At 52.9% G+C, this 14805-nt stretch overlaps 1 protein-coding gene and 1 long non-coding RNA gene across 2 annotated transcripts; one reads left to right on the top strand and one right to left on the bottom strand.

The window, feature by feature from the left end:
• Positions 1-183: 183 nt before the first annotated feature.
• On the bottom strand, positions 184-14619 carry BCKDK (branched chain keto acid dehydrogenase kinase; the record flags this gene model as incomplete). The annotated part of the gene is made up of 7 exons (XM_056516224.1): positions 184-463; positions 4391-4480; positions 6724-6852; positions 9379-9452; positions 10874-10972; positions 12457-12576; positions 14513-14619. Coding segments are annotated over 7 exons (899 nt in total), but the record flags the coding sequence as incomplete, so codon positions are not given.
• LOC130266969 (uncharacterized) lies at positions 11906-12418 on the top strand. Its single transcript, XR_008843021.1, has 3 exons — positions 11906-11959; positions 12108-12279; positions 12332-12418. It is a non-coding gene; the product is annotated as an uncharacterized LOC130266969 (long non-coding RNA).
• Positions 14620-14805: the final 186 nt, after the last annotated feature.

Raw genomic sequence — 14805 nt, 5'->3', positions numbered from 1 at the left:
CCCAAATCCCCTCCAAACCCCCTAAACCCAACCCCGGCGATATCCCAATTTTTTTAGGGTCTGTCCCCAAATTTTCAGGAGTGTCTCCCCAAATTTTTTGGGGTGTCCCCAAATTTTCATGGGGTGTCCCAGGGGTGCCCTCAACCCCCCAAAATCCCCCCAAAATCCCCCCAAATTCCCCCTTTAAAACCCCTCAAGCCCAACCCCGGCGATATCCCAAATTTTTTGTGCGGTCTCCCCAAAATTTTTTTGGGGTGTCCCAGATTTTTTTTTGGGGTGTCCCCGAGTTTTTTGGGGTGTCCCTGACCCGTGCATGGGCCCGGCCTGGGCGCTGCTGTCCATCAGGCTGCGGAAGGGCCCCCCCAGGCGCGGGTCCTGCGCCGACGCCTCGGCCGTGCTGAAGTGATACTCGGTCACCTTGTCCAGCAGCTCGTGCGGGATGCCCCCGCCCCGGTCCGAGATCCTGGGGACAGCGGGGACAGCGGGGGGGTTGGGGACACTGGGGACATTGGGGACAATCAGGGGATTGGGGACACTGGGGACATCAGGGGGACTGGGGACACTGGGGTCATTTGGGACATTGGGGACATGGGGGACATTTGAGGACATTGGGGACATTTGGGACATTGGGGAAATTGGGGATATTTGGGGACATTGGGGACACCAGGGGGGATTGGGGACATTGGGGGGACTGGGGACACTGGGGACATCCAGGGGGATTGGGGACATCAGGGGATATTGGGGACAGCGGGGGGGTTGGGGACACTGGGGTCATTTGGGACATGGGGGACATTGGGGACCTTGGGGACATTTGGGGACATTGGGGGACACTGAAGGAATTGGGGACATTGGGGACATTGGGGACATTTGGGGACATTTGGGGACACTGGGGATAATCAGGGGATTTGGGGACATTGGGAGACAGTGGGGAAATTGGGGACATTTGGGGACATTGGGGGGATTTGGGGTCATTTGGGACATTGGGGACATTGGGGACATTGGGGACATTTGGGATATTTGGGACATGGGGACATTGGGGATATTGGGGACATTGGGAGGATTTGGGACACTGGGGACATCCAGGGGATTGGGGACATTGGGGACACTGGGGACATTGGGGACATTGGGGGGACATTGAGGACATTGGGAATTTTGGGGACACCAGGGGGGGATTGGGGGGATTGGGGACATTGGGGGGACTGGGGACACTGGGGGCACTGGGGACATCCAGGGGGATTGGGGACATTTGGGAGCATTGGGGACATTGGGGACAGTGGGGACATTGGGGACAATCAGGGGATATTGGGGACATCAGGGGGGTTGGGGACATTGGGGTCATTTGGGAGATTGAGGGGATTGGGGACATTGGGGACATTGGGGACATCAGCGGGGTTGGGGACATTGGGGGGATTTGGGAGATTGGGGACATTGAGGGACATTGGGGACACTGGGGGGATTGGGGACATTTGGGGGATTGGGGACATTGGGGGACATTGAGAGGATTTGGGGACATTGGGGACATTGAGGGACATTGGGGACACTGGGGGGGGGATTGGGGACATTGGGGACATTGGGGACCTCAGGAGGGTTGGGGACATTGGGGACATTGAGAGGATTGGGGACATTGGGGACATTTGGGATATTGGGGACATTTGGGGACATTTGGGACATTTGGGACATTTGGGGACATTTGGGGACATTGGGGACATTTGGGGACATTGGGGACATTTGGGACATTTGGGGACATTTGGGGACACTGGGGACAATCAGGGGATTTGGGGACATTGGGGGTGTTTGGGACATTGGTGACACTGGTGACATTTTGGTGACACCTTGATGACACTTTGAGGACACTCGGGACCATTTGGGCACATTTTCTGTGACATCTCGGGGTCCCTTTGGTGACACCTTGGTGGCACTTCAGGGACATTTTGGTGACACCCTGGTGACACTTTGGTGACACCTTGATGACACTTTTGGTGACACTTTGGTGACATTTGGGGACATTTTTGGTGACATTTGGGGGACACTTTGATGACATTTTAGGGACGCTCTGGGGACACCCTGGTGACATTTTGGGGACACTTTCGGTGACACCTTGATGACATTTCAGTGAAACCCTGGCAACACTTTTGGTGACACCTTGATGACATTTCAGTGACACCCTGGTGACACTTTTGGTGACACCTTGAGGACACTCAGGGGACCATTTGGGGACATTTTTGGTGACATTTCCGGGTCCCTTTGGTGACACCCTGGTGACACTTTGGGGACATTTTGGGATCCCTTTGATGACACTTTTGGTGACATTTTGGTGACACCTTAGCGACACTTTTGGTGCCACCCTGGTGCCACCCTGGTGCCACTTTGGTGACATTTGGGGACATTTTTGATGACACTTTGGGGACACCTTGATGACACTTTGGTGACACTTTTGGTGACACCTTGATGACATTTCAGTGACACTTTTGGTGACACCTCGATGACACCCTGGTGGCACTTTTGGTGACACTTGGTGACACTTTAAAGACACCCTGGTGACACTTTTGGTGACACCTTGATGACATTTTAGGGACGCTCTGGGGACACCCTGGTGACACTTTTGGTGACATTTTGGTGACACTTTGGGGACACCCTGGTGGCGTTTTTGGTGACACTTGGTGACACTTTAAAGACACCCTGGTGACACCTTGGTGACATCTTGATGACACTTTTGGTGACATTTTGGTGACACCCTGGTGACACTTTGGGGACACTTTTGGTGACACCTTGGTGACATTTCAGTGACACCTTGGTGACACCTTGATGACACTTTTGGTGACACCTTGGTGACATTTCAGTGACATTTTGGTGACACCTTGATGACACTTTTGGTGACACCTTGGTGACATTTCAGTGACACCTTGGTGACACTCTGGTGACACCTCGGTGACGTTTCAGTGACACTTTTGGTGACACCTTGATGACACTTTTGGTGACACCTTGGTGACATTTCAGTGACATTTTGGTGACATTTTGGTGACACCTTAATGACACTTTTGGTGACACCTTGATGACATTTCAGTGACACTTTTGGTGACACCTCGATGACACCCTGGTGACACTTTTGGTGACATTTGGTGACACCTTGATGACACCTTGGTGACACCTTTGGTGACATTTTGGTGACACCTTGGTGACACTTTAAAGACAACCTGGTGACACCTTTGATGACATCTTGGTGACACTTTTGGTGACATTTTGGTAACACCTTAGTGACACCTTGGTGACATTTCAGTGACACCTTTGTGACACTTTGATGACACCTTGATGACACTTTTGGTGACATTTTGGTGACACCTTGATGACACCCTGGTGACACCTTGGTGACATTTTGGTGACACCTTGGTGACACTTTAAGGACACATTGGTGACACCTTGGTGACACTCTGGTGACATTTTTGGTGACACCTTGGTGACACTTTAGAGACACCCTGGTGACACCTTGGTGACATCTTGATGACACTTTTGGTGACACTTTAAGGACACATTGGTGACACCTCGATGACACCCTGGTGACATTTTTGGTGACACCTTGGTGACATTTTAGGGACGCTCTGGGGACACCCTGGTGACACTTTTGGTGACACTTTGGTGACACTTTTAGTGACACCTTGGTGACATTTCAGTGACATTTTGGTGACATTTTGGTGACACCTTAATGACACTTTTGGTGACACCTTGATGACATTTCAGTGACACTTTTGGTGACACCTAGATGACACCCTGGTGGCACTTTTGGTGACACTTTAAGGACACCCTGGTGACACTTTTGGTGACACCTTGGTGACATTTTAGGGACGCTCTGGGGACACCCTGGTGACACATTTGGTGACACTTTGGTGACACTTTGGCGACACTTTAAAGACACCCTGGTGACACCTTGGTGACATCTTGATGACACTTTTGGTGACATTTTGGTGACGCTTTGGTGACACCCTGGTGACACTTTGGTGACACCTCGGTGACGTTTCAGTGACACTTTTGGTGACACCTTGATGACACCCTGGTGACACCTTGGTGACATTTTGGTGACACCTTGGTGACACTTTAAGGATACATTGGTGACACCTTGGTGACACTCTGGTTACATTTTTGGTGACACCTTGGTGACACTTTAGAGACACCCTGGTGACACCTTGGTGACATCTTGATGACGCTTTTGGTGACACTTTAAGGACACATTGGTGACACCTCGATGACACCCTGGTGACATTTTTGGTGACACCTTGGTGACATTTTAGGGACGCTCTGGGGACACCCTGGTGGCGTTTTTGGTGACACTTTGGGGACACCCTGGTGACACTTTTGGTGACACTTGGTGACACTTGGTGACACCGTCCCCCCGTACCGGATGACCAGGTCGATGTCGTTGTTGGCGATGGTCACCACGATGTCCGGCACGTTGTAGGGCGTGTCCAGGTGAGACTCCATGGTGGCCCTGCCACACAAAAAGTGTCCCCAAAGTGTCACCAAAACACACCCAGGACACCCCGGCTGGACCGAAACACCGAATTCCACCCGAATCGCCCCAAAAATGCGCCTCAAAAAGTCACGATTTTACCCCAAATTCCCGGATTTAGCCCCAAATTCCACCCCAAAATCCTCCTAAAATTCCTCAAAAATCACCCCAAAATCCCAAAATTCACCCTAACATCCCCAAATTCACCCCAAAAATCTCCCCAAATTCACCCAAAAATCCCCCAAATTCACCCTAAAATTCCCCCAAATTCCACCCCAAAACCCTCCTAAAATTTCCCCAAATCTACCCCAAAAATCCCCCAAATTCACCCTAAAATTCCTCCAAATTCACCCTAAAATTCCCCAATTCCACCCCAAAATCCCCCAAATTAACCCCAAAATCCCACCAAATTCACCCAGAATTCCCCCAAATTCACCCAAAAATCCCACCAAATTCACTCAAAAATTCTCCAAATCCACCCCAAAATTCCCCAATTCCACCCCAAAATCCCCCAAATTAACCCCAAAATCCCACCAAATTCACCCGAAAATTCCCCCGAATTCACCCAAAATTCCCCCAAATTCACCCAGAATTCCCCCAAATTCACCCTAAAATTCCCCCAAACCCACCCCAAAATTCCCCCAAATTCCACCCCAAAATCCCCCAAATTAACCCCAAAATCCCACCAAATTCACCCAAATTCCCCTGAATTCACCCCAAAATTCCCCCAAATTCACCCAAATTCCCCCAAATTCACCCTAAAATTCCCCCAAACCCACCCCAAATTCCACCCCAAAATCCCCCAAATTCACCCCAAAATTCCTCCAAATTCCACCTCAAAATCTCCCCAGATTCACCCAAAAATCTCCCCAAATTCACCCCAAAATCCTCCAAATTCACCCCAAAATCCAACAAATTCACCCCAAAAATCAACCCAGGACATCCCAATTTTACCCCAATACCCCAAATTCTGCCCCAAAACCGCCCCAAATTTCCACCCAAATCACCCCAAGTTTACCCCAAATTCCCCCCAAAATCCCCTGAATTTGTCCCAAAATCCCCCCAATCTCCCCCAAATCCCCAAAATTTGACCCAAATTCACCCCAAAATCCCCCAAATTCACAAAATTCCCCCAAATCCACCCCAAAATCTTTCAAATTCACCCCAAAATCCCCCAAATTTCCCCCCAAATCCCCCAAAAAGCACCCCAAAACCTCCCCAAATTCACCCCAAATCCCCCAAAATGCCCTGAATTTGACCCAAATTTACCCCAAAATCCCCCAAAACCCCCCAAAATTCCCCAAATTCCCCCTCAAATCCCCCAATTTCCCCCAAAATCCCCCAAATTCCCCCAAAATCCTCCCAAATTCACCCCAAATTTTCCCAAAAATCCCCCAAGTCACCCCCAAATCCCCAGAATTTGACCCAAATTCACCCTGAAAACCCCCAAATTCCCCCCAAAACCTTCCAAATTCACCCCAAATTCCCCCAAAATCCACCCCAAAACCTTCCAAATTCACCCCAAATTCCCCCAAAATCCGCCCCAAAACCTTCCAAATTCACCCCAAAATCCCCCAAAATCCACCCCAAAATCTTTCAAATCCACCCCAAAATCCCCCAAATTCACCCCAAACTCCCCCAAATTTTTCCAAAATCCTCCCAAATTCACCCCAAATCTTCCCAAAATCCCCCCAAATTCACCCCAAAATCACCCCAAATTCCCCCCAAAATCCCCCAAATCTCCCCAAAATCCCCCCTAAATCCCCAGAATCTGACCCAAATTCACCCTGAAAACCCCCAAATTGCCCCCAAATCCACCCCAAAATCTTTCAAAATTCACCCTGAATTCCCGCCAAAAACCCCCCCAAAATCCCTTGAATTCACCCAAAATCCCCCAAATTTTTCCAAAATCCCCCCAAACCCCCCAAAATTCCCCAAAAATCCCCCCAATTTCACCCTAAAATCCCCCAAATTCCCCAAAAATCTCGCCAAATCTCCCCCAAATTCACCCCAAAATCCCCCAAATTTTTCCAAAATCTCCCAAATCCACCATGAAATCCCCCCAAATCCCCTGAATTTGCCCCAAATTGACACCAAATTGAGCCAAAAAATCCCCCCAAAATTCATCAAACTCACGCCAAAGCCCCCCTAAATCCCCCAAATTTTTCCAAAATTCCCCCAAATTTTCCCAAATTCTCCCGAATTCCCCCCAAATTTTTCACCTCATGGCGTTCTTGAGCAGCTCGGGCAGGACGTAGTCGAGGGGCAGCGGGATGAAGGGGAAGCGCGCGGCCACGTGGCCGTTGATGCGCACCCGGGGGGCGTTCCCGTACTGGTGCTCACACAGGCGCCTGCACAGGTGAGACACACCTGGGTGACGTCATCAGGGTCACCTGAGTCACCTGAGTCACACCTGTGTCACCCCCTGTCACTCAGTGTCACACCTGAGTCACCTGAGTCACACCTGTGTCACCCCCGTGCCGTGGTTATGGATGTGCGTTGGTGCTCACACACACCTGGGACAGGTGAGACACACCTGGGTGACGTCATCAGGGTCACCTGTGTCACCTGAGTCACCCCTGTGTCACCCCCTGTCACTCAGTGCCACCCCTGTCCCGTGGCCGTTGATGCGCACCCGGGGGGCGTTCCCGTACTGGTGCTCACAGAGACGCCTGCACAGGTGAGACACACCTGGGTGACGTCATCAGGGTCACCTGACCCACCCCTGTGTCACCTGTGTCACCCCTGTGTCACCCCCTGTCACTCAGTGCCACCCCTGTCCCGTGGTTATGGATGTGTGTTGGTGCTCACAGACACACCTGGGACACGTGAGACACACCTGGGTGACGTCATCGGTGTCACCTGAGTCACCTGACCCACCCCTGTCACACCTGAGTCACACCTAAGTCACACCTGGGTCACCCCCTGTCATTCAGTGTCACCCCCGTCCCGTGGTTATGGATGTGCATTGGTGCCGACAGACACACCTGGGACAGGTGAGACACACCTGGGTGACGTCATCGGTGTCACCTGAGTCACACCTGAGTCACCTGAGTCACACCTGTGTCACCTGAGTCACACCTGAGTCACACCTGTGTCACCTGAGTCACCCCCTGTCACTCAGTGCCACCCCCGTCCCGTGGTTATGGATGTGCACTGGTGCTCAAAAACACACCTGGGACAGGTGAGACACACCTGGGTGACGTCATCAGGGTCACCTGAGTCACCCCTGTGTCACCTGTCACACCTGAGTCACACCTGAGTCACACCTGTGTCACCCCCTGTCACTCAGTGCCACCCCTGTCCCGTGGCCGTTGATGCGCACCCGGGGGGCGTTCCCGTACTGGTGCTCACACAGGTACCTGCACAGGTGAGACACACCTGGGTGACGTCATCGGTGTCACCTGAGTCACCTGAGTCACACCTGAGTCACACCTGAGTCACCCCCTGTCACTCAGTGTCACCCCTGTCACACCTGAGTCACACCTGTGTCACCCCCGTCCTGTGGTTATGGATGTGCACTGGGGCTCACAGACACCTGGGACAGGTGAGACACACCTGGGTGACGTCATCGGTGTCACCTGAGTCACACCTGAGTCACACCTGAGTCACCCCTGTGTCACCCCCTGTCACTCAGTGTCACACCTGTCACACCTGAGTCACACCTGTGTCACCCCCGTCCCGTGGTTATGGATGTGCACTGGGGCTCACAGACACCTGGGACAGGTGAGACACACCTGGGTGACGTCATCAGTGTCACCTGAGTCACATCTGAGTCACCTGAGTCACACCTGAGTCACACCTGAGTCAGCTAAGTCACCTGTGTCACCCCCATCCTGTAATGATTGACATGCATTGGTGCTCAGAGACACATGGGACAGGTGAGACACACCTGGGTGACATCATCGGTGTCACCCGAGTCACCTGAGTCACACCTGTGTCGCACCTGAGTCACCTGTGTCACCCCTGAGTCACACCTGTGTCACCCCCGTCCCGTGGTTATGGATGTGCGTTGGTGCTCACAGACACACCTGGGACAGGTGAGACACACCTGGGTGACGTCATCAGTGCCACCTGAGTCACACCTGAGTCACCTGAGTCACACCTGAGTCACACCTGTGTCACCTGTGTCACCCCCTGTCACTCAGTGTCACCCCCGTCCCGTGGTTATGGATGTGCGTTGGTGCTCACAGACACACCTGGGACAGGTGAGACACACCTGGGTGACGTCATCGGTGTCACCTGAGTCACCTGAGTCACACATGAGTCACCTGAGTCACCTGTGTCACACCTGAGTCACACCTGTGTCACCCCCGTCCCATGGTTATGGATGTGCACTGGTGCTCACAGACACACCTGGGACAGGTGAGACACACCTGGGTGACGTCATCAGTGCCACCTGAGTCACCTGTGTGACCTCACCTGGCACCCACAGTCACCTACTGCCCTCTGTGTCCCCCCAGGTGTATCCCAGGTGTATCCCAGGTGTGCCCAGGTGTATCCCAGGTGTACCCAGGTGTGCCCCAGGTGTATCCAGGTGTGCCCAGGTGTATCCAGGTGTGCCCAGGTGTATCCCAGGTGTGCCCAGGTGTGCCCAGGTGTATCTAGGTGTATCCCAGGTGTACCCAGGTGTATCCCAGGTGTCCCCAGGTGTATCCCAGGTGCCCCAGGTGTATCCCAGGTGGATCCCAGGTGGATCCCAGGTGTGCCCAGGTGTATCCCAGGTGTATCCCAGGTGTGCCCAGCAGTGCCCAGGTGTCCCCAGGTGTGCCCAGGTGTCCCAGGTGTATCCCAGGTGTACCCAGGTGTGTTTTTAACCCCCCAGGTGTATCCCAGGTGTATCCCAGGTGTCCCCAGGTGTGCCCAGGTGTGCTCACCTGGCGAAATCCACCCACTTCTCGATGAGTTTCTTGGGGCTCAGGCGGGTGCAGATGATGCCGACGAAATCCGGCTGCAATTTTGGGTGGAAAACGGGGAAAAACGGGAAAAAGTGAGAAAAAAAACAGGAAAAATGAGAAAAATGGGGTTCCTATAGAATCTACAGGTGACTGGCACACCTGTACAGGTGATCCATAGGGGTCTATAGGTACCTAGCACACCTGTACAGGTGATCCATAGGGATCTATAGGGACACACCTGTACAGGTGATCCATAGGGATCTATAGGGACACACCTGTACAGGGGATCCACAGGGATCTATAGGTACCTGACACACCTGTACAGGTGATCCACAGGGATCTATAGGGACACACCTGTACAGGTGATCCATAGGGAGCTATAAGTACCTGACACACCTGTACAGGTGATCCATAGGGAGCTATAGGGACACACCTGTACAGGTGATCCATAGGGATCTATAGGGACACACCTGTACAGGTGATCCACAGGGATCTATAGGTACCTGACACACCTGTACAGGTGATCCATAGGGATCTATAGGTACCTGGCACACCTGTACAAATGATCCATAGGGAGCTATAGGGACACACCTGTACAGGTGATCCATAGGGATCTATAGGGACACACCTGTACAGGTGATCCACAGGGATCCAGAGGTACCTGACACACCTGTACAGGTGATCCACAGGGATCCACAGGTACCTGACACACCTGTACAGGTGATCCATAGGGATCTATAGGTACCTGGCACACCTGTACAAATGATCCATAGGGAGCTATAGGGACACACCTGTACAGGTGATCCATAGGGAGCTATAGGGACACACCTGTACAGGTGATCCACAGGGATCCAGAGGTACCTGACACACCTTTACAGGTGATCCATAGAGATCCAGAGGTACCTGGCACACCTGTACAGGTGATCCATAGGGATCTATAGGGACACACCTGTACAGGTGATCCATAGGGATCTATAGGTACCTGGCATACCTGTACAGGTGATCCATAGGGAGCTATAGGTACCTGACACACCTGTACAGGTGATCCATAGGGAGCGATACGGACACACCTGTACAGGTGATCCATAGGGATCTACAGGGACACACCTGTCCACAGGTGATCCATAGGGATCTATAGGGACACACCTGCCCAGGTGAGCTCACCTTGTCCTCGTGCAGCGCCAGGTGATGCTGCCAGCCCCTATGGGGGATCTATGGGGTTCTATAGGGCACACACCTGTACACAGATGATCCATAGGGAGCTCTAGAGTTCCATAGGGATCTATAAGGACACACCTGCCCAGGTGTGCCCAGGTGAGCTCACCTTGTCCTCGTGCAGCACCAGGTGATGCTGCCAGCCCCTATGGGTGTTCTATGGGGTTCTATAGGGCACACACCTGTACACAGGTGATCCATAGGGAGCTCTAGATTTCCATAGGGATCTATGGGGACACACCTGCCCAGGTGAGCTCACCTTGTCCTCGTGCAGCGCCAGGTGATGCGCCGCCAGCATCCTCATGCCCAGGCGCGAGGTCAGAGTCTTGTCCAGGAACGGCCGCAGCAGCCGCTCGTCCTGCACAGGTGGGACAGGTGAGAGACAGGTGAGACATGGACAGGTGAGACATGGACAGGTGAGATATGGACAGGTGAGACTGGACAGGTGAGACAGGTGAGACAGGTGAGACATGGACAGGTGAGATTGGACAGGTGAGACACAGGTGAGATTGGACAGGTGATATTGGAGATTCACAGGTGAGACTGGACAGGTGAGATTGGACAGGTGAGACATATGGACAGGTAAGACAGGTGAGACATGTGACAGGTGAGATATGGACAGGTGAGAGACAGGTGAGACAGGTGAGACAGGTGAGACAGGTGAGACAAGTTGAGAGACAGGTGAGAGACAGGTGAGATATGGACAGGTGAGATTGGACAGGTGAGAAACAGGTGAGACAGTGAGATATGGACAGGTGAGAGATAGGTGAGAGACAGGTGAGATATGGACAGGTGAGATATGGAGAGATGAGACATGGACAGGTGAGACTGGTGAGAGATGAGACAGGTGAGATATGGACAGGTGAGAGACAAGTAAGACAGGTGAGAGATAAGAGAGGTGAGAGACAGGTGAGATACAGCTGAGACAGGTAAGACAGGTGAGGCTCAGGTGAGATATGGACAAGTGAGACAGGTGACAGACATGTGACACACAGGTGAGACAGGTGAGACAGAGGTGAGATACAGGTGAGATACAGGTGAGACACAGGTGAGAGACAGGTGAGTGGCTGTGGCTCAGGTAGGACTTTCCCAGGTGTACAGGTGCATCTCAGGTGTGACCCAGGTGAGTTTACCTGTCCCAGGTGTGCGTGTCTGACTATCCCAGGTGACATTACCTGTCCCAGGTGAATCCTAGGTCAGATTACCTGTCTCAGGTGAGATTACCTGTCTGAGGTGTGGTTACCTGTCCCAGGTGTGTCTCAGGTGAAGTTACCTGTCTCAGGTGAGGTTACCTGGATGTGCCTCCTGCACTCCCTCAGCCCCTCTGCCAGCAGGGGGTGTGTGTGTAACCCAGGTATGGTTACCTGTCTCAGGTGAAGTTACCTGTCTCAGGTGTGTCACAGGTGTATCCCAGGTGAGGTTACCTGTCTCAGATGTATCCCAGGTGAGGTTACCTGTCTCAGGTGAGGTTACTTGTCTCAGGTGTGTCACAGGTGTATCCCAGGTGAGGTTACCTGTCTCAGGTGTATCCCAGGTGTGTCCCAGGTGAGGTTACCTGTCTCAGGTGTATCCCAGGTGAGGTTACCTGTCTCAGGTGTATCCCAGGTGTGTCCCAGGTGAGGTTACCTGTCTCAGGTGTATCCCAGGTGAGGTTACCTGTCCCAGGTGTGTCCCAGGTGAGGTTACCTGTCCCAGATGTGTCCCAGGTGTGTCTCAGGTGAGGTTACCTGGATGTGCCTCCTGCACTCCCCCAGCCCCTCCGCCAGCAGGGGGTGTGTGTGTGTAACCCAGGTGTGGTTACCTGTCCCAGGTGTGTCCCAGGTGTGTCTCAGGTGAGGTTACCTGGATGTGCCTCCTGCACTCCCTCAGCCCCTCCGCCAGCAGCGTCACCACGTCCTTGTGATCCTCCAGCAGCTGCCGCAGCAGCGCGCAGTACTGGGACTCGTCACTGCGCACCTGGATCTGACAGGTGAGATACAGGTGAGACAGGTGAGACAGGTGTGGCAGTGACACGCAGTACTGGGACTCGTCACTGCGCACCTGGATCTGACAGGTGAGATACAGGTGAGACAGGTGAGACAGGTGTGACAGTGACACGCAGTACTGGGACTCGTCACTGCGCACCTGGATCTGACAGGTGAGATACAGGTGAGACAGGTGAGACAGGTGTGACAGTGACACGCAGTACTGGGACTCGTCACTGCGCACCTGGATCTGACAGGTAAGACAGGTGAGATATGGACAGGTGAGACAGGTACAGGTGAGACAGGTGTGACAGTGACACAGTACTGGGACTCGTCACTGCGCACCTGGATCTGCAGGTGAGATACAGGTGAGATACAGGTGAGATACAGGTGTGACAGGTGGGACAAGTACAGGTGAGACAGGTGAGATATGGACAGGTGTGGCAGTGACACGCAGTACTGGGACTCGTCACTGCGCACCTGGATCTGCAGGTGAGATACAGGTGAGACAGGTGAGATATGGACAGGTGAGATATGGACAGGTGTGACAGGTGTGACAGTGACACGCAGTACTGGGACTCGTCACTGCGCACCTGGATCTGACAGGTAAGACAGGTGAGATATGGACAGGTGAGACAGGTGAGATACAGGTGAAACAGGTACAGGTGAGACAGGTGAGATATAGACAGGTGAGACAGGTACAGGTGAGATACAGGTGGGACAGGTGACACAGGTACAGGTGAGACAAATACAGGTGAGACAGGTGAGACAGGTGAGACGTGAGACAGTGACACGCAGTACTGGGACTCGTCACTGCGCACCTGGATCTGAGACAGGTGAGATACAGGTGAGATACAGGTGTGACAGGTGGGACAAGTACAGGTGAGACAGGTGAGATATGGACAGGTGAGACAGGTGAGACAGTGACACGCAGTACTGGGACTCGTCACTGCGCACCTGGATCTGAGACAGGTACAGGTGAGATACAGGTGAGATACAGGTGAGACAGGTGAGATACAGGTGTGACAGGTGGGACAAGTACAGGTGAGACAGGTGAGATATGGACAGGTGAGACAGTGACATGCAGTACTGGGACTCGTCACTGCACACCTGGATCTGCAGGTGACACAGGTGAGATACAGGTGAGACAAGTAAGATATGGACAGGTGAAACAGGTAGAGGTGAGACAGGTGAGACAGTGACACAGTATTGGGACTTGTCACTGCGCACCTGGACCTGACAGGTGAGACAGGTACAGGTGAGATGTGGACAGGTGAGATATAAACACCTGAGACAAGTAACACAGATACAGGTGACAATGACAGGTGTATCCAGGTATGCCCAGGTGTGCTCAGGTGTATCCCAGGTGAATCCAGGTGTATCCAGGTGTGCCCAGGTGTATCCCAGGTGTGCCCCAGGTGTATCTCCAGGTGTATCCAGGTGTCCCCAGGTGTTCCCAGGTGTATCCCAGGTGTTCCCAGGTGTCCCCCAGGTGTATCCAGGTGCCCCCAGGTGTACCCAGGTGTATCCCAGGTGTGCCCAGGTGTATCCAGGTGTGCCCAGGTGCCCCCAGCTGTGCCCAGGTGCATCCCAGGTGTATCCAGGTGTATCCCAGGTGTCCCCCAGGTGTGCCCAGGTGTCCCCCAGGTGTTCCCAGGTGCCCCCAGGTGTATCCCAGGTGTATCCAGGTGTGCCCAGGTGTATCCAGGTGTGCCCAGGTGCCCCCAGGTGTATCCAGGTGTATCCAGGTGTATCCAGGTGTCCCCCAGGTGTTCCCAGGTGTTCCAGGTGTGCCCCAGGTGTATCCAGGTGTATCCAGGTGTATCCCAGGTGTTCCCCAGGTGTTCCCAGCTGTGCCCAGGTGTTCCCCAGGTGTGCCCAGGTGTATCCAGGTGTATCCCAGGTGCCCCCAGGTGTTCCCAGCTGTTCCTCACCGGCGGGAAGTCGCTCAGTTTCTGGAAGGCGCGGATGTACAGCTCGTGCTGGGGGAGGGGAAAAACAGAATTTTGGGATTTCCTGGGAATTTTGGGGGATTTTTGGGCATTTTTGGAATTTTGGGGATTTTTGGAATTTTGGGATTTCCGGGATTTTGGAATTTCCTGGGAATTTTGGAGGATTTTTTGAATTTCGGGATTTTTGGAATTTTGGGATTTCTGGAATTTTTGGATTCTCCAGAGAATTTTTGGGGTTCTTGAAATTTCAGGACTTTTGGAATTTTGGGATTTTT

Source organism: Oenanthe melanoleuca, unplaced genomic scaffold (genome assembly GCF_029582105.1).
Source record: "Oenanthe melanoleuca isolate GR-GAL-2019-014 unplaced genomic scaffold, OMel1.0 S396, whole genome shotgun sequence".
Taxonomy (NCBI): domain Eukaryota; kingdom Metazoa; phylum Chordata; class Aves; order Passeriformes; family Muscicapidae; genus Oenanthe; species Oenanthe melanoleuca.
The sequence above is the reverse complement of the archived record's forward strand: the minus strand, read 5'-3'. Positions and strand labels throughout refer to the sequence as shown.